The 21,253-nt window shown below is 42.3% G+C and overlaps 2 protein-coding genes across 4 annotated transcripts in view; one reads left to right on the top strand and one right to left on the bottom strand.

Annotated features, from left to right (window-relative positions):
- RSPH14 (radial spoke head 14 homolog) overlaps nucleotides 1–6,957 on the bottom strand; it is a 193,736-nt gene extending 186,779 nt beyond the window's left edge. Inside the window, exons 1-3 of the mRNA XM_032801306.2 lie at nucleotides 6,261–6,957; nucleotides 4,149–4,251; nucleotides 3,802–3,920 (exon numbers count right to left, since the gene is read on the bottom strand). Coding sequence (XP_032657197.1) covers nucleotides 3,802–3,920; nucleotides 4,149–4,251; nucleotides 6,261–6,459 — 421 coding nt within the window. The 5' untranslated portion in view covers nucleotides 6,460–6,957. The remainder of the gene's footprint in view (nucleotides 1–3,801; nucleotides 3,921–4,148; nucleotides 4,252–6,260) is intronic.
- A 287-nt stretch (nucleotides 6,958–7,244) lies between these two features.
- Nucleotides 7,245–21,253, top strand: part of RAB36 (RAB36, member RAS oncogene family) — a 31,225-nt gene continuing 17,216 nt past the window's right edge. For 2 of the 3 annotated variants that reach the window (XM_075059830.1, XM_075059828.1), the window contains exons 1-4: nucleotides 7,245–7,324; nucleotides 12,386–13,233; nucleotides 13,991–14,095; nucleotides 16,461–16,552. In XM_075059830.1, coding sequence (XP_074915931.1) covers nucleotides 14,027–14,095; nucleotides 16,461–16,552 — 161 coding nt within the window. In that variant the 5' untranslated portion in view covers nucleotides 7,245–7,324; nucleotides 12,386–13,233; nucleotides 13,991–14,026. The remainder of the gene's footprint in view (nucleotides 7,325–12,385; nucleotides 13,234–13,990; nucleotides 14,096–16,460; nucleotides 16,553–21,253) is intronic. The other variant, XM_032801260.2, reaches the window with a different exon arrangement.

The following is a 21,253-nucleotide window of genomic DNA, read 5'->3' as shown; positions in this document are numbered from 1 at the left end:
AGGGTGCTTGCATGAGGTGAGTGTATCCCATTACAGATAGCTATTTCCCCCCCATACAAAATATCTGTAGCTTCTCTATCATACCTGCCAATTGTCCCCATCTGCTCTCTTCCTGCTCTTTTGAGAACTCCAGTATTTTTCACTGTAACTAGTCAAAAAATATATTAAATATTTGATTTTCGTAATCTGCTTCTTAGCCACTAGCAGTAATGGTTCAGCTATCATCACTATGACACACACTAATAGCATATTTTTATGTGGACTTTTTGAGTAGTAATGTTTTAGGCTTTGGCACCACCAAGAGTCAATTTTGCTTACTACTGCATTTAATTGCTAGATAGATTCAGATGTTTTAATAAAATCCAAAGCTGTCTGCTTTTTGTGTAACCCTCAAAGTCTCTCTCTAGAGATTCATGTGAAAGAAAAAATAGTTTTGTTTTGAATTCGCAGTCCCCCTAGAAAAAAAATTATTTTGGAAGTAGATGCTACTGATGTATCATTTGTCTGTAAAACGTGAAGAATAAGATTAAAACTACAGCTTGAGAGATTTCATCAACTGTGTTTTTGTCAGACACATCTGATTAAATACTGAACAAAAAAAGCAGTGTGACTGATACAGCTAAATCATACAGGTAATTCATTAACAACTTTGAATTATAAACTAAATGTACAACCTGAAGAAGCACCAGTCAACAGAAAACCGTCCATTATTTTTGAAATACAATGTTGGTAACCCCAGTGTTTACTAATGAAATAACTTTACTTAGCATGTGCCATATGCGTCACAGTTTGATAGCTAAGTGATAACAAGAAGTTGTGCAAATGTTTGACAGTCAAATATACAAAAATATGTCTTGACTTTATTTTGCAAAAAGATACTTGAACTATGTATTACCCCTTTTGACCCATGCTGTTAGCCAATATTTGCGGTCTTGACAGTTGTTTCCGTTAACAAGAGAAATTAGTTAAACAGGAGTGTATCAAAGAAATACTTCTATTTACAATGAACGTACACAAGGTCCTGTTGCCCGGCACATAGCAGAAATCAAACAAGAGACAGTTTTCACGCTCAATACTCCAAGACTCTTTTGACCCGTCACTCTGCCAAAAAGCTCTCACTTTCTCTCAGGACCATGTTTGCTGTGCCTGTCTTGCTGCTTTCTGCCTCCCTACAGCTGCTTCTGATCCACAGCCCCATGCATTTTCAATCAGATACAACAAAACTCTTCCACCCACATAGCTCAGTTTCTTACTGGTATTATATGTGGTTTGTATTTTCAATGAAGGCTCCTATTGTTTCAGCTATCTTACTCCAAAAAGAAGCTTAAGTGCTTCTTATGTTTATCCTGAATGAAAGGTGGCACTCACACCCACCAGCTCCAATAAGGTTTTTGACTGCAGTTAGGGGTCAGACATTTCTTCTGGTAGCCACTGAAATCTTTGCCAAAAATATGCAGTTCCCTAAAATTAAGGGCTGCTGTTTACATTCAGACATCTCTAATGGATGAGCCTGCAATAAATTCAATAATAGTAGCTCTGTGCATGCCATAGAATAAATTGGATTTATAATATATGGCACACTGCCATTACATTCTGCAGGAAATTCCTGGCAGTATCATTAAAAAAATGACACTAAAGGTGTGATTTTTTTTTTTTCTCCATGTACACTAAAGCCCCTTTATATCACTCTAGCAATGTAAAGGGGCTTATGTGAGTGCAATGAACTTATTTCATGTTAAGGTCTGTTTACCCTGCTATCCATGACTATTTGTATGTTAAACGATTCTGCTCTGAAAATGATATACCAAGAATTCTGCTTGCCTTTAACATTTCAACACTGTCAACTTTGAAGAACAGTCAGTCAAAGCAAAGCAAAGGGATAGTGTGATACTCAAACACATGCTTTGAAAATAAACACACAGTAATATGTCTAATTTTAGGCCTGCTAGCCTTGATAGCAATTCTTTAAACATATAATTCTGTTGTGAACCAATTGGCATAATTTCTTCCTGTGACATTTTCTTCTCTCGTAAGTGCCACAAAACACTATTTATCATCCTGACTACAGAGCTAAATGAATAAGTACCCTGATAGATCAGGACATACTGGTACTAAAAAGTCACATTGTAAGCCACCTTCTCATTAGATTTTAAAGTCTACAGGATGATTGATAGAACAAAATAATGCAGAAAAATGTTAAATTACTGTTCTACTTGAAAACTCTTATCTGATAGATGTGATCTACTACACTTTAGTGGTGATCACATAAAAGTTGTCATTTGTTTTGTTTGTTTTTCCCACTGGATTGCTCTGCTATATACTGATTTATTCACTTCAGACTTCACAATGGGCTGCATTCACATAAGTTCTTTTCTATAATTCAAGCATGCTCACTCAGCAATTTTTTTTTAAACGTTCACTCAGTGCCTTTTAAGCACCACTAACTAATATGATGGAAATCTTCCACTTGAAATTTGGTATCTTTTCCCTTGTCTTAATATAATGGATTTTAAATGGATATTTCCTGTAGATACTACTATAGTTCTGAACTGACACAAATCAGTATTTCTAAACACTGTGGACAAAAGGATAAAAAAAATCAAGGCCAAACCCATAAGGCAAAAAAAAGACAACTAAAAATGTATATAGTTAGACTAAAGAAAACATTTTAAAAGTATAATGAATTATCACACTATTCTTTCAAGTTGGAGACAAATTCTTAGATTGAACTCCTAGGGCTGAATGCTTTACGTACTCTGCTTCCTGAGAGATGCAGCCCAAAAAGATTGGTGGGAGGCAAAGATGCAGTTAGGTTATGTTTGCACCCTATGAATTCGAGGCTGCTAGAGGGCTGAAACAGCAGCCCATAGCCTAGGCACAGTAGCCCAGAACCCCTGGAGCACTTGATGTTATGGGCATGTTCCTTCTGCCACTGATATGCCCCCTACACCAGGGCTTGAGAGTAGGGTGAGGTGAGGGATATTTACACAGGATCTGCACTATCCTTGCACTGGAGAAATTTGCCCCAAGCCTCTTGCAGCTCTTATATAGCCCCTATGAGCTGCCAGAGTAGTGTATGGGAGCTGGAATAGTAGTCAAAGTCAGCCCCCTAATATTGAGAGAGGTATCCCCTGATAGAGACAGAATAAGGAGCCTCTTTAATGCAATATCATTCATGGCAATTCCTGAAATCCAAATTCAAAGGAGGAATCCTGCAAATTCTTATTTAAGAGAGTAGCCTTACACATGCAAGCAATCTCACTTACATCAATAGAATGTCTTGTGACTAAGGGTTTCCAAGATCAGCCCCAAAAGAAAGAAACATACATTGCTCTTCTGACACATTACAACAGAACCTTGTTTCAACATATGTGAACTGAGTGAGCCTATCTTTTAAGATAAAGAATTCACACTGCTATTAATCTGCAAACAATTTAAAAAGTGAGAACATCACCAAGCAGTATAATTGTCCCTCACACAAAAGCAGCAAGAGATTCTTTTAAAGTCTTCAGATGTAACTCCATGATAAAACTACAAAAATAAGAACACTAGCTAAAGAAAATAAGATCAGCGAAAATAAGTAAAGTTATTTCTCATGAATGGAATTTTAAGGAAACTGAAAACATTTAAGCTATAAATTTTTTTTGGAATAAGGTACATTCAGCTATCTGCTTTGGCCTCTTTAAGTAATTTAGTAATTTGAAATGCATACTTAAATTGCCCTGGAAAGATTAAGATGCCAGAGCACCTTATGTATCTTTCTGAAATAAATACTTCGAATTAAAAAAAAAAAAATCCTACCCGCCGGTAACTCTGCCATTATTTCGAACGCTCGGTGCATGTTTCTCCGACAGATATCCACTGGATCATTCAAGAGCTGGGACAGGGCAGGAATGATTCCATTTTCTAAAAAGCCATCCCTACAAACAGAAAAGAAAGCTGGGTTTATGAGAGATTTAATTAGGCAAAACAAAGCTCATAAATCCTACCAGTGTGTAATAATCTCACTGACGTTCTGTTCTAAAGCTTAACACACTCCAGCAATCTTGATGAAATTTGGAAATTGCTGCTGAATATTCTTCACTGAAACTTTAGCTACCATCTCCACTTCCCAGTACCATCCAGTAAACTCTGGTGAATATACTTGCCTGCCAACATTGTGAGTAGCCATTATATAAAGGACTTCAGTTGTTTTTTCTCGAACAGTGCTATCTTGGTCTAGAAGCAAATATTTCAGGTTATCCAGGAATCCTAAGAGACAGAATAGATTAATTTTTTAAACTTAACTTATTAAAATAGCAATGATTGGGTCAAACTCTGGCACTGATACATTAAGAAAGAGAGTGACTTCCAGAGTTGAAGACTTACCACCAAAAATACCATGAATCTCCCAGTGTTGAAATTTCACAACTGTAGTGTATGAGTGATAGCTGTAATATACTTAACACAGCTAGCATCACTAAGGGCATGATTCAAAACACAGTGAAGACAATGTAAAGACTTCCGTGTGCACTGGATCAAGCCATAAGCAATTAGGCTGCTGTGTTCTGTACAAGATAAGGTCCTAATCCGGCAAATACTTATGCATTTGCTTAACTCTATGCTTGTATATAGCCCCACTAAGGCAGGGGCTCAAGTTCTCAAATTTTTTTCGCTGGATCTCCTTTGAAAATATTTCAGGCTCTGATTACCAACCTCCCCCCCGCCCTTCCCCAATACCATTCCACTGGTGGGCAGCAAGTATCATAGGCTGGGCCTCTCCAAACAGCCAGACCCACGCTCCACAGCTCCCCGTGTAGCAGCCCCAGGGCTGGGGTCATGTCATCCATCCTCCCGGCTGCCTGGGGGTGGAGCAGTGTCGCCCAGTGCTCTGGAGCTGATAGCCACAGGGGGTGTAGAAGGGACTAGGGGCTAGCCTCCCTTAGCTGGAAGTTCACGCACCGCCCATGATGCCACCATTACTTCTGCACTGCTGCTAGTGGTGGTGCAGCCTTCAGAGCTGGTGCCCAACCAGCAGTCGCCCTCTTGGGACCCCCAGTTTGAGAAACGCTGCACTAAAGTCAAAGGAGCTACTTCTGTGACTAAAACTAAGAACATGTATGTCTGCAGGATTGGAGCCTAAAATGTTTGGACTTTTTTCAAAGGTAGCCCCAAGCAGAGGTTATGTGAAGAAGAAATGAACTTGATTTCCTTACATGGCCATACATTTACTAGGTCATTATTGGCTGGGGGTGGAGACAGGGAGTACACCTGGTAGCAAGGACAGAGTATGAATCTTATATGATACCTTTGCAACTGTAGTTCAGATTAAAAAATAACTTGACAGGTTCCAAATGGGATGACCAGTATTCCTGGCTCGAGGAAATAGCAGCAGAGGAAGGACTTCAAGGATAGCAATGGAAATTAGAATGGTGGCAGAGCTGAGGCAAATTCCTTCTTTAGTTTAAGTTAAACTACCGATAGTGCCCTCCCCTCCCCCCCAATGCATACGAGACAGAATTCAGTGGAGCTGTGCTAGAGCTGAGTTGGGGTTTGTTTGGGGTTTTTTAATGACCATTTGCAGTAGGAGATCATTTAACCTGCCCATGCCAGGGGAAAATATTGATCCAAATCTTGGGAAAACAGAGGTGCTAAGATACAATGTAGATGACTCTGTTATAATATTCATAGTTTTGTAAGCCTGACAAATATTTTATTCCATATTATTTAAATGCTCATCAGAGTATAGACCCTGATCTTGCAATGTGAACTGATTGTTTGGACCATTACACCTGTTCAGAATGCCAATGAGGTCAACAGGACTCCACATGGATGTAAATGTCAGCACTAGCTGATCCATGGGGGTGGTGTTCCATGAGTGGACTCTTATGCCTGTGCAAAGCCCCCATGAAGTCAGTAGATTTACACATAGGCGTCAGTGTCCAACTGCACAGAACAGCCTGGATGCTCAGGGTCTCTGAGAACAACAGTTCCACCCTCAGACGCAGTGTAGGAAGAAAGTTAAGCGGTGATCCCATGCACATAAAATCTAATTAATGGATAGGGAAAGTCTTTTTCTCTTGGACTATTTACAACTTTTTAAAAACATTTGCTAAACCAGGGAATGTGAGGCTCCTTGTATTTCTGAGGTAAAAAACAAACAGGAATAAAATGAAAACCTTTACACGGCTTTTGTACTTCCTAAAGAAACAAACAAAACTGCTTTCCCCCTATCCCAGAGCCAGGTATTCTGGAAATCTGTGGCATCAGAGATAACTTACCTAGTTTTATTGCTTGGTAGACATTCTCTGGGTCATGCACCAGGTCACACAGGGCCATCAATGCCCTCTGCCGGGTCAGCAGCTCAGGGGACTGTAACTCCTCATTCAGTTTAGGTAGGGCCCTCTCCCCAAAAGCAATGGGGGCTTTAGTGGGGTCAATGTCGGGGGGCAGTTTGGCTGAGATACGAACATGTGCCATCTCTAGGTATTATGGGATGGAGTTCCTCTGTTCGCTAAAGGCACCCCCAAAAATCACTCTCCCAGAGAGGGTGGCTAAAGTACCCCGGGAAGCAGGAAGTCCTGCTTTCAAGAGGCACTGAGCCCCCAGCAGAGCTACTCTGGGAAGGAGTCAAACCGTGACGAGGGTAGGACAGAGGAGGGGGGGACGCGGGCCCCCCTTTATTTCTGGCTCCGTCCAATTCTGCTGCGCTGTCTCGGCTGGATGGTTTGGTTCTGACTGTTGTGAAGCCAAAACCGGAAGCCAGACCCCCACTGGGACAGGTTTACAGTGGGGTAGCTGGGGGAAGAGGGCTTCTTCCCGCCCCCTAGAAACGTTAAAAACGGCTCCTCTGACCGAATTACAGGGGCGGGGTCGTTTTCAGGGGAAACCCCCCCCGAAGCCGTTTGTTCGGTCTGAAGTTTAAAAACAACAGCTCGTAAGGGTTTGTCCTGTTTAAAAAAATCCCAACCCGAACGGAGCCAAGTGGGCACCCCCCGCCGGGCGCCGCTCCTCGGCCCCCTGCGCCTCGCTCACAATCGCTAGGGTCCGGCGCGGCGCTGGTTGCTAAGCAGCGGAGACGCTCGTATGTGTGCGCCTGGTTTTGTGAATAGGTAACTGCGGGGCCTGCCACTGCTGGCTACCGGCCTGCGCAAACAGCGTAGTTAAGGCATTCTCCGCTTGTTGCTAAGCAGGGCCAGCGCCAGTGACGTAGTTGGTGAATGGGAAGCTGGGGCCGTTATTAGCGTTGGGAAGGGCATTGAGGAGAGAAGTGACCGAGCCATCGAGCTGGGGAGACGATGTCCCTCCAGTAGGGACGGGAAGAGAGAGACTCTTCTTAGGAGGGGTGAGCCCCTCCTTCTTAGGCCGGATAATGGGGGCCCTGCTGACAGTCCCCGATGCGGGGAGGGTGTGAGCCCCGGTGAGGAGAGTGTTTATAAATCTCCCTCTGGGGAAAGGGGAGACGCCCCACAACCTGCCCCTTTGGGGTTGGGGGGCATTGTTAACTATCTCCCGGGGGTGGGGGGACCTGTATGTGTTTGCGTGGCTCATTTAAATCCTCCCTTATCAGTGTTTGAAATCTGCCTTCTTCAAATGAGAGCCATGGGGAGGCCCTCGACTAGGATTGTTGGCCTGCTGGGCACTCCCTTTACACACCCTGCCCAGGGTCATTGGGCCAAATCCTGCCCACAGCTATACTCCCTGGAATGCACTGTCATCACTGGGGCTGCATGGGGTGCAACTGAGGCCAGAATTTGGCCTGTTATCTATAATTATATATAATCGGGGCAGATGTACACAGTATCTCAATGTATATGACAATACAATTAAAAAATTGGTGGAGAAAAGCCAGCACCAGGGTTCACTCTGAGTGAAATGGGAACATTGCCTGTATAAAGATTCAAGAATCAGACCCAAGGATGGGAGAAGAGAAAGAGGAGGTTTGGGGAGACAATACAAAATAATAATTTTTGGGCTGATAATAAAAAAGAGGTGCATAACACATCATTTACCTGTACCTATTATTTGTAGGTAATAATACTGAACTTGAATGATTTCAGACAGTCAGAATGCAGGGATATTGCACAGTGAGTGACCTATAACTGTATGCTTATGTCTCTTTTATGGCTCTTTCTGCACTCTAGCTGAGGAAAGCGACAAAGAGTCCTGTGGCACCTTATAAACTAACAGACGTATTGGAGCATAAGCTTTTGTGGGTGAATACCACTTCGTCAGACACATGTGGGTATTCACCCACGAAAGTTTATGCTCCAAGACTTCTGTTAATCTGTAAGGTGCCACAGGACTCTGTCGCTTTTTACAGATCCAGACTAACATGGCTACCCCTCTGATACTCTAGCTGAGGAGTTTGGGTTTCCATAATTACTGTAAGATTATTTCTCAATAGCTGTGTGATATGCAGATCCCTGTTTTCTGACCATATATGCAGCACCACTATTATCCAAGAGTCTCCTGCACGCTTAAAGAAATGTACAAACTGTTGGTTATATTTCTGGCTGCCACTCACTCTCTTGCTGCATGACTTTGGGCAGCCCAGTTAACTTCTCCTTGATTCAATTTCCCGGTCTGCAAAATTAGCATAATAATAATCAACTTTATAACGTGCTTGGAGGTCCTCAAATGAAAGGTGATATATAAATGCAGAATATTGTTATTATTTTGGGGAAAATATGCCAGAATGCTAAAGACCAAACTATATTTAAAAACCTTGATTTATAATAAGGCAACACTTTTTAATGGACCCATTTGCAGACTATATTATTTCTGTAGAAAACAAAATATTTAAAAGTATACTAATTTTGACCAAGAGAAAGGCATTGTTTGTAATTTGATAATGGGACTGGGCAACAGGCACTCCTGAATCCTAATCTTATCTCTGCCTCTAATTCTTTCTCTAGCTTTGACAAGTTATTTAGCTGCTGTCTCAGTTTCTCCATTTTTAAAATGGATTAATATTTGCCTACCTCACAGAACTGTTGTAAATATTACATTAGATGGGTATTTTTTGTGAAGTGCTTTGAACATGAGAACAAGAATCTAATTGTTAAATGTTATTGGTTATAGCCTGTTTATAGCCTGGTTCATGTTATTTGATTTAGAGTCCTACTCTTACAGGGTGAAAGGACAGATCTGCATTAAAATTGGTATCACAAAGGCACAAACAAGCCCAATATACTGTAATTTCCTAATAAAAAGAACAATACAAAAGAAGGCTCAGCTGATGGTTGAAGACATTTTAATCCCTCTGTATGTGAAGAAGTAAAAGTGGATAGTCTCAGATCAAACATGCATAACTGAAGAACTTGTGTAAGATTATTTGATTTAACAAACAGTGCTTACATCATATTAAATCCCCATGCTTCACAGAGATGGCACAGTCCTGTGTTTGCCTTCCTCATACAGGTAGTTCCACTGAAATCAATGGGACACCTCTTATGAATAGTAAGTAAGATTTATGACCTGCTCCTTCTTCTCCCATTTAAATTAATGATAGCTTTGCTATTGTCTTCAATTGGAGCAGAATAAGGTCTCTTGGCTTTTAGTTGAAAAGTATATATTTAATTTAATTTATTTAATTATGTTAAAGCTTTTGCACCTAAAACAATTAGTGAAATGGTTTCTCAGCATGCAGCCTTTTAAGGGAGGAGGAAATTTTCAGGCATATTTTAAAAAGGGGGGAAAAAATCTTAGTCTTTCACATCAAACTTATGGTTCCAGGGGACTTTGAATCCCTGAAGGTGTGAAATGGCTGTATTAGTGGCCTCAGGGCCTTATGAAAACCACGCCATTTGATGCTGGGCAAACCTACGATATGTAGTAACCATTATTTTGAGGAACTGGTTTGTCAACATCCCTCCTGACACATTTTATTGTATGTCACAGAAATAAAACACATAGCTCAGAAAAAATCTTTGGTGGAGCCAAATGCTTGAAAAAGATCCAACTACTGTTTTAAAATAGCTGAGAGTTGGACCCTATAAATTAGAGACTGAAAAGGGCACAATTATGTGGCAATGCTAGTTAATTTCTGTGTAATAAGGTTGATATAAAACAAAAACATTTTTAAATGATAGAAAGTAAATATAAAATTATGCTTTCCATTAGACATACACTGCTTTGGCTGCTATTCTCCACCTATGCAGGGTTTTGGCTGTATGGCTTTACTTTATGCATAGATCTACTAGTCATACCCTCATTTCTGGGCCATGCGCACATTTCTTCCTCCACATTACTTTCCAGAGACCGACCATAGATATGACATCTGGATTATATGAGGATTATTTCCTCTGTACATTGTTTCCACTTGGTAGACTCTTACACATACACGTAAGTGACCTCAAGACTTGCCTCTGTTTTTCAGTACCAGCCCATTAATGTTTATGGCATAGCATTATGGGGAAGTTTAAAATTTGATACCTTGGTAGACAGGAAGTATATGTCACTGCAATGGTGATTACCTCACTCTAAGGGTGCTCTGGGTTCTCACTCAGGCAACCGTGACATATTCTGGCATCAGGGAAAATCACCTGTTTGTGCAGCTTGTGCTACAAAAAAGGTTACTTCCCCACACATCACAAAGCAGTTAAATATTCATACCCGTGAGCTAATTTTCATTGTTTGTGCAACAGCTATAATAATCAGAGTTCTTAGACAGGATTTTACAAAGACAACAGTATGAGTCCGTCAGATCAGTAGGATTAACATCAGACAAAGAAATAGATGCTTGCTTGTCTGTCAGTGAAATCCACAGTGGCAAACTTTGTTACTGTTAAAATGGTCTTCAAGAAAACATACTTATTTTCTTAATCTCAGAATTTGGAGCAAATTGTCCAGTAAACCAGCTAGGACCATGTTGTTGGTTAGGAGCTCATTGAGTGTGCACTTGTGGAGTTTCCTCCCACTTCCACTGGGATGTGGGCTTTTCCCTTTGCAGAATGGGAAGAGGGTGTCCTAAATAACCTGCAGACCTCCCAATATCCACAGGAAACCTGGCCATCCCTACAAAGGACCTGTGCCTCCACTCTGCCTTCTCTCCCACCTCCTTGGTCCTTTGGCAGGAGCCATGCTGACTTGGGCTTCTCCAGAGGCTATTCGCTTTGAACACTGCTTCAGGAATAACAGGGACAGCCTTAATTTATTCTAATTTTCTCAAGGGATGTTGGAGAGAAAGATGGAGAATAGCTGGCCTGCGGGCCCCAAATTCCCTCCATTCATAGAGTCTATTTTACATAGAATACTGATAAAGATGTTTCTATAGCATTGATGGAAATGGGGGATGATGTCATGAAGGCAGCATGTCCCTTTTCTTTCTCTATGACCAGGTCCCCTCCAACTCTGTAGGCAGAGGGAATGATCTGGGCCTTAATACAGACCTCTGGTCATAGCCGGCTTTAAAATTTTCTTATTTTCCTCAGTGGTTTTTGACAGTTTTGTATTTCTTAATCATTATCCATGCTCCCTCATAGTACGGTACAGTTTATTGATTTACTTGCTGGGAGAATGGGACCGAAGCATGAGAAAAGTAAATGTACTGGGGACTAACAAAGACAACCAGGTTATTTAAATTGGTTATCTTGGTCTCTATTGCACTTTGGATTCATTGAGACTAGTATTGATTTTTATAGTTCCTTTTGTGAAAGGGCTCTAGGAGACAAGCCATGATTCAGCCTGTGTACACCGGGCAATTGTTTACATGATTAAGATGTTCTAGAACAGAATAGAGGGAGGTTAAGGAAGCAGCCCACATGGTGAGACTGTCACCCAGGCATTAAAGTTTTTGTTTTGATTTTAAATTATTAATTTAAAATGTGAAAACTAGCTAAAATCTATCCCCATTAGCCACAAAGGCATCTTATATGTAAAGGTCCCACTTCCAAGGCTGGAAGGGACCATTGTGGTCAGGTAGTCTGACCCTCCTGTATAACACAGGCCATAAAACTTCCCCAAAATAATTCCTAGAATAGATCTTTTGGAAAAACAACCAGTCTTGATTTAAAAATTGCCAGTGATGGAGAATCCCCCATGGCCCTTGCTAAATTGATCTCACCTTGTGCACACCTAGGTAGGCTAATTTACTTTCCTAGGACTATTCACATGAGTAAAACAAGCTGGATTTAGTCCAGGGTCTGTAGAATTGATAACATTCCAGCTTCTGTAGATGATCTATTGATAGCAAACCCTGGGCTCTTGTTTGTTTTTGCAATATGCTTATGTTCACATTATTGTGTGCAGTTACTTTTAAATATTTTTAGTTATTCAAGAACAAAGCACTGGTTGTAGGTAGCAGATTAGGAATTTCAGCTGTGTAATATTCATTGTGTATAGTCTGAAAAAATCATTGTATCTTCTTAATTTTTTATTGTACATTCATGTATTGTTTTGTAAGGTACTGATCCAAGTGGGATTGCCCCTCAAGACTTTGCTCCAGGACTATCAGGCTGGACTCCAGGATTGACAAATAGAGTGTGAGAGGTTTCTTTTATTCACAAATTTTAAATCTCATTGAAACAGATGGCGAAATCCTTTGTTGTACAAGATTACAATTAATCCATAAACCTGAAATAGAGGGAAGGACGGTATGCATTGTGTACTAATTAATAGGTAGGGGAGTGCTCCTACCACCCAGATCTGCATTTGATTCCTCAAGGCCTTTCTTTTATTCCCAGGATGTTAGGAGGAAAGATCACTTAAAGGCTTGATAGAACAAACAATTCTTTGTATATAAAAGGCTCTTTAAAACAGTGTGCTGGTGAACTGTGCATCCTGATTCTGAAGTTGAGCTGAAGTCCATTTAACTGAAATTCTGAAAATTCCTCCTGGGTTTCATCACATTCTCTCAGGGGTTCCATCATTAATATCCTTAATATTACTTTATTGCTAGTTTCCCAGTCCTTCAGGCCCTTATCTAAGGGGCTGATCCTGCAAGTCCTTACTCAGGCCCACCACCCACTGAATTCAGTGGCACTATTTCCTGAATGCAGAGTCAGAGGCCCATTGTGCTTACTAACCAACAGCATCTGACTACCCACATCCATAAGTAACCAGTTGATCCCTTTTAAACTGCTCTGTGTTAGAGAGATCTGCAGTATTCTTATGTAGTTAGATACTCTATATTCCAGCTCCGCCTTCAGATGTGGTTGGGGGGGGTGGAATGTTTCAAACAGTTGCTATGGTCACACAGTAGCATGCGGAGCTGCCGAGTAGCTGAGAACCTGCTGCATCAGCTGCTACGTGGTGAGTCCTACTTCGCCACATGATCAGTTTTCTTATTGGAAACGTCTTTATTGTAAGTGCTGGTAGCAGATAATTATGCTAATAAAGGACTTTTCCCTGCATCCCTCAAAGCTGCATTGTGTAGGTAGCTGGGATGACTGGGATTTCTTAATATATGCATGATTCATATGAACATTACCCTTCTTCCAAGTCACGTTGTGTATTGACTTAATTCTGTCTGAGTTGCTTTTGTAAGACAGTTTTATTCAGTATCAGGACAAGTGGCAACTTCATCATCCTTCCGCCTCCAACCAATTGGATGAAATGAGATGTCATGGAGGATTTATAATGCAACATGCATTGGGAAAAGGCATGAGAGAAATTTCAAATAATGATGAGAGAGATTTTTAAATGTTGTGTTGAGACATGTTACAAAATTATTTATCAGATGGAGAAACTATAAACACTTGTCTGTAAAATTAACCCCTGCGTGATGGAGTCTCTTCCATTTTACTGCAATGAGACTTGGCTGCATTGTAACCTCAGAAAGCCACTCATTGCTGTTACAGCAACATAATGAAAGAGTTCCTTTTAGCTAAGAAATGAGGCATTTATTACCAAGTGAAATCAAAGACCTACAAGCAGTGGGCTGCCAACTGCCTGGTTTTGTACCAGGAAAACAAAGATGCAGTATTCATAAAGAATGGTCGTTTCCTTTTTTCATTCATATTTGGGGTCTGCTGAGATGATTCATGATCTTTGTGTGTCTCCTTTACAGGTTTCATGTCTAACTGAGACAGACTGGATTTGGAGGATGAAGTCCAGCCTAATGCATTTGATTCCTCCAGTGAGTAGGGACAGAATAATATCCCACTTTCCCAAGGTAAGCAGCTCCTCCTCCCTGTGCCCACACAGCTTGGCACCTGGCAGGCTAAATGGTGCCTTCCCCACCCACCCAGGAGTTTTTTCCTCCCACTCACATACAATTATTTTTTGCCTTTTTAAAATGCAGAAATTTTAATAATTTCTCAGCATTTCAGAGGGGCCAACATCATTTCCCCTTTCCCTTCCAAGGCTGGTATCTCAATTACCAGCCTTGATCCCTTCCTTCAACCAAAAACAGACAAACATCTTGACACAAAATCCTCATCTGTAATTCCTGCCTGTTCTTTGAATTGACACAAGTAATTGCCACAATTAGGGAGTTGTTACAGTAGTTTGAGAAAGATGAAAAATGTGGCTGATATTTAATAGGCAAAAAAGGAAAATAGATTAAGGGGGGTTATAGTATTTGAGGGAGTTTCCTTTCTGATGTTCTTTTATTCAGTTGCTCACGAGTTCTTTAAACACAATCCTTTTGGCCTGTGCCTGAAATAGTTCATGCTTGATCTCAGCTCAAAGATTTTGTTTTTAATTTGATCAATGTCAGCTCAGTTGTTTTATAAATTATCCAGGCGTGGAGGGAAATACACTTTTTCAAAATATTCCATTTGAAATATTTGCACTCGCATAATTCCCTCTAGAGAAAGAGGTGTTATTAGCCTCACCCTGCACACCTGTAAAATCTTACAGGATACAAAGGTAACAACCACTGCCTAAATCATGGGTTTCAGGGTAGCAGCCATGTTGGTCGGTATCCGCAAAAAGAACAGGAGTACTTGTGGCACTGTAAAGACTAACAAATTTATTAGAGCATAAGCTTTTGTGGGCTACAGCCCACTTCATCAGATGCATAGAATGGAACATATAGTAAGAAACACACACACACACACCATGAAAAGGTGGAAGTAGCCATACCAACTGTAAGAGGCTAATTAATTAAGATGAGGTATTATCAGCAGGCGAAAAAATCTTTTGTAGTGATAATCAAGATGGTCCATTTTAGACAGATGACAAGTATGTGGGAGGATACTTAACATGGGGAAATAGATTCAATATGTGTAATGACCCAGCCACTCCCAGTGTCTATTCAAACCCAAGTTAATGATATCTAGTTTGCATATTAATTCAAGCTCAGCAGTTTCTTATTGGAGGCTGTTTTTGAAGCTTTTCTATTGCAAAATTGCCACCTTTAAGTATGTTACTGAGTGACCAGAGACGTAGGATCAAGTCTAAAATAGGCCATCTTGATTATCACTACAAAAATTTTTTTTTCGCCTGCTGATAATACCTCATCTTAATTAATTAGCCTCTTACAGTTGGTATGGCTACTTCCACCTTTTCATGTTCTCTGTATGTATATATATTTCTTACTATATGTTCCATTCAATTCATCTGATGAAGTGGGCTGTAGCCCACGAAAGCTTATTCTCAAATAAATTTGCTAGTCTCTAAGGTGCCACAAGTACTCATGTTCTTTTTGCCTAAATCATGCAACAGTCAGAGCAGTGTACAATAACCATAAGAATAAAAGACAAGCCATACTGGGTAAGACCAGTGGTTCATCTAGCCCAGTATCCTGTGTTCCGACACTGGCCAATGCCAGGTGCTTCAGGGGGAAGGAACAGAACAGGTAATAATCAAGTGATCCATCCCCCCTCGCCCATTCTCAGCTTCTGGCAAACAGGCTAGGGACACTTAAATTTGTGATACTATGACTGAATTTAAGAAATGGCAGGGACTTATTGCGAGGGTTGTGGGAGTGGGAAGGGAAATCAAGCCTGGTTTATTAGAAATCAGTCATAACAGAGAGAGCTCCCTGCACAAGATGAGGTATAAAAGACGGTGTAGTAAGAATGACCTGATGGATAGCATAACCACAACTGTGAATTTTTTTCATTTTATGGGGGAAATTAATGTTCCTGAATCTTTAACGCCAGTTGAAAAACACAGAGATATCTTGTGTACTGTGGAGTTTATCTAGGGATTTACATGATAAAGGAGGCTTATACTGAAAAAAGTGATAAAATAAGTGATGGAGAAGATACTTTTGTTGTCTGAAGGGGAAGCGGGTGGTCTACTTGGGAAGTTATTCCTGATTAACTCTGTGTGGATGCTTTTAATCTGGAATAGTTAATCCACTTTAAATTCACACCCTGTTTTATTCCAGATTAATTTTCATGTGTAGACAAATCCACATACTGTATAGCCTCACTGCTTGTTAATCCAGGGAATCTTTCTCTGCTGCCTGTCCTTGATGAGGGCTTCAAATTCATCACCTTGTTAATTTGTTCCTGGCTGGCTGGACTCCTTACATGTTAGAGATCATCTCACAATACATCCAAGTGATTGCTCTGTATTATCTGCAGTGGTACACCCCAGAGGCCTGTCTCCAGTTCAAAGACCACTTCCATGCACTGGTCAGGAGTGCCTGTCAGCAACGCAACACTGGGACAGTTGGGTGAGTCTCTGTAATAAACTGGCCTTTACATTTTAAAAGTTATTTCAAGTTCTTGTATTTACCCACTTTCCTTAGTGTCTTAGCCTCACTTCACCCTTGCCACTATGTATTTTAGGCCACTTAAACTGTGTCTATACTGGAATTCTCAGCCATGTTTGACAATAGTTGTCCAATGCAGTTCCCTCTGCTTCCCACAAACTGGTGCTGAAGTTGTTTTTCCTGCCGATGTAGACAGGGTCAGCCAAGTTCAATGACTTGGGTCAACCATGGTCAGGGTCATCCAAGTCCAAAGGGTCAACCATGATTTTTAAATGGGTGTGTGTCATAAGTAGATAGGTAAGGGTTAATTTTCTTTTACCTGTAAAGGGTGAACAAAGGGGGAACCAAACACCTGACCAGAGGACCAATCAGAGACCTGGATTTTTTTTAAAGATCTGGGAGGGAACTGGAAACTCGGGGTCTTTTGTTTCCTCGGCTGTGAGTAAACAAGCTTTCTTCTAACTCCATCTTCTTTCAAATGTGCTACTATAAAGTGTGAGTACAAGGAACCAAAGATCGGCTGTGATGTGCTTTGAGTTGTATTACATGGTGTGATTTGCTGGACTGGTTAATTGGCTATCTTTAAAACCAGACTGTATTCCTTTCTTATAAGCCATATCCCTGTATTAAGTTTCTTAATGCAGAGTGTAGTATATGTAAGTTCTTTCTTTTTTTATATAAAGTTTTCTTTTTTAAAACTTGTGGAGTTCTTTTTCCTAGTGAGGAAAGGGGAGAGAAATTCTGTGCCCGGAGTTCTGTTACATCTGTGACAGGCTAGTGGGGGAGGGAAAAGCCCAAGCTCTGTGTCTTACTTCCTATGTCCCAGGGCGGGAAAGGCTACGGGACAAAGGGAGGGGTGAATCTCTTGTGTGAGCTGACTAGGTTTGAATGCATAGCCTCGGGGAAGCTAGATTGCCTCCTGGTTGTATTCAAGGAATAGGCAGCACGCACCGGCTAACCCAGGAAAGGAGGAGAAGCTGGGGGAGAGATAGAGGAGACCCAGGGGCTCGGGTCTTGGAGGGTCCCCAAGGAAAGGTTGGGGAACCCGAGGGGCCGAAACCCTGGAAAACTCGGCTGTGCAGCGAGATAAGATCCAACTGGTATTGAGCTGGGGAGTTCATTGTAAACCTCAGATTGTGCTAAGGTTCAGATTTGGGACAGACGTTACCACATGGTGAGTAAGTGGTGGATATAAACGAACCAGCCAGAATATAATTTTTTTTTCCCTGCTCAGGGAATTAGCAGTGAGAAAGGGTTGGTTTAAAAGTAGCCAGAGAGAATTTTTTTCTGCCTGCTTTTAGCAGTGCATTTAGCACACAGTTTAGAAACCGTATAGGTCTTTTGTTAAACAACTGGACTTAAGTATCCCAGCCAGCAAACGCACACAGGTAAATACAGTAGCTTTGTGTTTGGTTCAATTGCCTATCAAACGAGCAGAGCAAGTCAAACCAGTGCTAGGGCAGACGAAGGAACAGAAAGCTGGCAATTTCTGGCACCAGAGGGCACCACAACACAACAAAACAGGTACCATGAGTTCCAAAGAAGAGCAGAAAAAAGGAAAAGACCCGGCAACAGCCATGACAACGAAAATAAACATAGGAGAACAGCTGAACTAATTAAAGGCCAGCAAGAACGCCGATGCAACTCACAGAAGAGAACAAAAGCCAAAAAGGCAGATCACAAGAACAACTTCAAAACGAGAGCTGGCCGCCAAATAAAAACAAAAAAGAAGATGAGGTGCTACCAAAGAAAACAACAAGAAAAAGAGCAGCCCTACCGACGAAAAATGGAAACAACACGAAAAAGAAGAGAGGGACAAACAGAGAAAGCATGAACCTGAGATGGCACAGGCTAGACAAATCTCAGCCATCTAAACCCTACGCGCCAGTGTTCCACCGCACAGGAAATCTCCCAACTACAAGGCAGTGATACCCGGAAAACTTCTTAGAAAAATTTCGAAAGGATCGTATGTGGTCAAACATCCCTGAAGACCAGTACATGCTAGAGCTGAGGTCACACATCAGTGGACCCTTGGCAGATGTGGCGGCTAAAATGCCAGGGGCCAATGACGATTATAAACTGTTTCAAGTTCAGGCCAGAGCCAGAATGGATAACCCCGGATCACGCCCGTCGGCGGTTCAGAAAACCAAAAGTGGAAACCAAGGAGGTCATTTCCCGACCACGCCTACTACGTTGAAGCATTGTGACGCCTGGATATCAGGAACCTAGGTTCGAACCTTGAAGAACTGCGCCACCTCATATACATGGAGCAGTTCTGGATGGCGTTCTGAGGAAATAACACGGTACAATCCTAGATGGAAAACCACAAAACTCTCACCGAGGCGGGGAGATTGGAGCAAATGGATGGAGGTGGCAGAAAGCAAGAAAGCTACTGTAAAGGAGTGAAAACCCCAGGAGCCACACCGACAATAAACCCTACAACCGCGCGCAACCCGACAATAAAACCCCTATCAACCGAGGGCAACCCAAAACCCCACCTACAAACCAAGGAAAGCCACAGACACCCTATCCTTCCACCTCAACCAGTCTTCAGTAACTTACTTCAACCCAGTGACCGTTATCTGGAAGATGCTATAGGTGTTAATGAAACGGACATTATCAAAGCCAACTGCCCAAAGGCCAACTGCCCAAATAACCCACCCGTGCAGTCAGTGCACCCCCAGCAGACCAAAGATCCCCAGCCCAGATACTTCTCAATCCCTTGGAGCGAAGGGAAAATTTGAGAGTGGGCGGAAAAAAGTTACCGCATGGAAAGACACGGGGCACAAGTGTCATCATCCACCAATCCTCGTCAATCCCAAACTCATCAACCCCAAGGCCAAAGTAACCATTTTACCCCTTCATGTCACAAGCTTGGACTTGCTACAGCTGAACTGCCTGTCCATACAAAGGCTGGTCAGGAATGTGGACTTTGCAGTCTATGGAAAATATCCGCATCCCCATGCTACTGGCGGGAAGACTTGCCAACCCAAGTGAAGCAGTCCCAAGAGAGTGGGAATGGTTATCACGCAGCCAAGCCAGGCAAACTTCCAAGACCCATTCCTATTCCTGAGCCGTCCACAGAGAACCTGTCTGTGTTACCACAGACACCCAGACTGAGGTAGGGACCCCGATCCCATGTCAATGGCTGAACCAGCCCACAGCACCCCAGTCCCAGACCCGGAACTGAACAGCAACCACACACACAAAGAGAGTGCAACACACACTTCACCCAACACCAGAAGGGACCAACGAGCCTGAACTGGCAGAAGCAACAGACAACACATACCGAAGAGCCAGCCAGAGCCTGAACATACCAACAGGTGCACCATGTGACAGCGGTACACCAGCCTAACAGAAACAACCCATCATCTACATCACTTCCAGAGGGACCAAGCCCAAGTCCCCAGTCTGAGGAAGAACTGGTGTCCCCAGCTTCAAGGGAACAGTTTCCAGACTGAGCAGGAAGCAAATGACAGCTTCAGAAAGCTGGGTGGCGGCACGGAAAGCAAACACCCCGCCTCTAAGCTCTTCTATACCCGATCCGGTGTTATAGGACCAGGAATACTTTAATACAAGGAAATTATTTCTGGTGGACACCAAGGAAGAATGGCAGCCGCACAAACGGTGGATGGTCCAACTAAGTACAGGGGGTCAAGCTCTTAAGCTATCCCATGATCATCCCATGGCCATGCTGGGGTGAATAGAACCAAGACAAGGTTGGGAAGTCCTTTTCTACTGAGAGATGCGCATGGGCAAGGAATTCCCAGTATGTCCGTCTTGTGAGGTGTTGCCAAATAGTGGGAAGCCTCAACAAATCTGGTCAAGGCCCCTCTCCAGCACTCCCCAAATTGAGTCATCAGCAAGTAGCTGTTGGATATCTGGGTCTTTCCGAAGAAAGACACACAGGGGAAAGCAGTAACGTACTGACTTTCGGGACCTTGGCACCCGATGGCCATGAAGATGGCTCTAGTAACACCAAGTAAAGCGGTGTGTCCAGGCCCAACGGAGCATTTTCGCCAGGGTAAGGTTGGCCCCGATGATCTTTACAGATTCAGAATCTAATTTCCTGGCAGCCACTCATGAAAGACCTGTGAGGAAACTCATGGGGTGTAATCACCTTTGGTTGCCACCCGTACCACCATCAAACCGGCCAGGTGGAAATTTGACTAGAGGCCAGCGTTAAATTCGTAAATAATACTCCAACGAGGACCTAGTGTGCATGCAGTTCTCTTTGCTACAGGGCTGTACCACATCCCAGTTAGGGTCTCCACCCTTTGAACTTGTGTATGGCCATGAGGTAAGGGCATACAGTTTTGGTAAAGCACCAATGGGAGGTTTTACACCCCTCCAGGAACTAACATTCTGGACTTGTCCAGCAAACCTACAAGAACACCCTCCGACATCTTTTAGCCCTTGCTAAGAAAACCTAAAAGAATAACTCAGGAAAGCAAAAGGCCTGAATACGATAACATAACGCAGAGACCGTCTTCAAGAGAGAGACGCAGGTTATGGTCTTGAAGGCGCAAACAGGCCATAGATGGAAGCATCAGGAGGGGTCATTCACGTCCGAAAGCGCCTGGACTGTTAACTACCTCGACATTTCCCATATCCCACTAAAACCCAAAGTGTACCGTGTTAATTCTCTCAAGCCCTTTATTA

This window comes from Chelonoidis abingdonii, chromosome 22 (assembly GCF_003597395.2).
Source record: "Chelonoidis abingdonii isolate Lonesome George chromosome 22, CheloAbing_2.0, whole genome shotgun sequence".
Lineage (NCBI taxonomy): Eukaryota > Metazoa > Chordata > Testudines > Testudinidae > Chelonoidis > Chelonoidis abingdonii.
The sequence above is the reverse complement of the archived record's forward strand: the minus strand, read 5'-3'. Positions and strand labels throughout refer to the sequence as shown.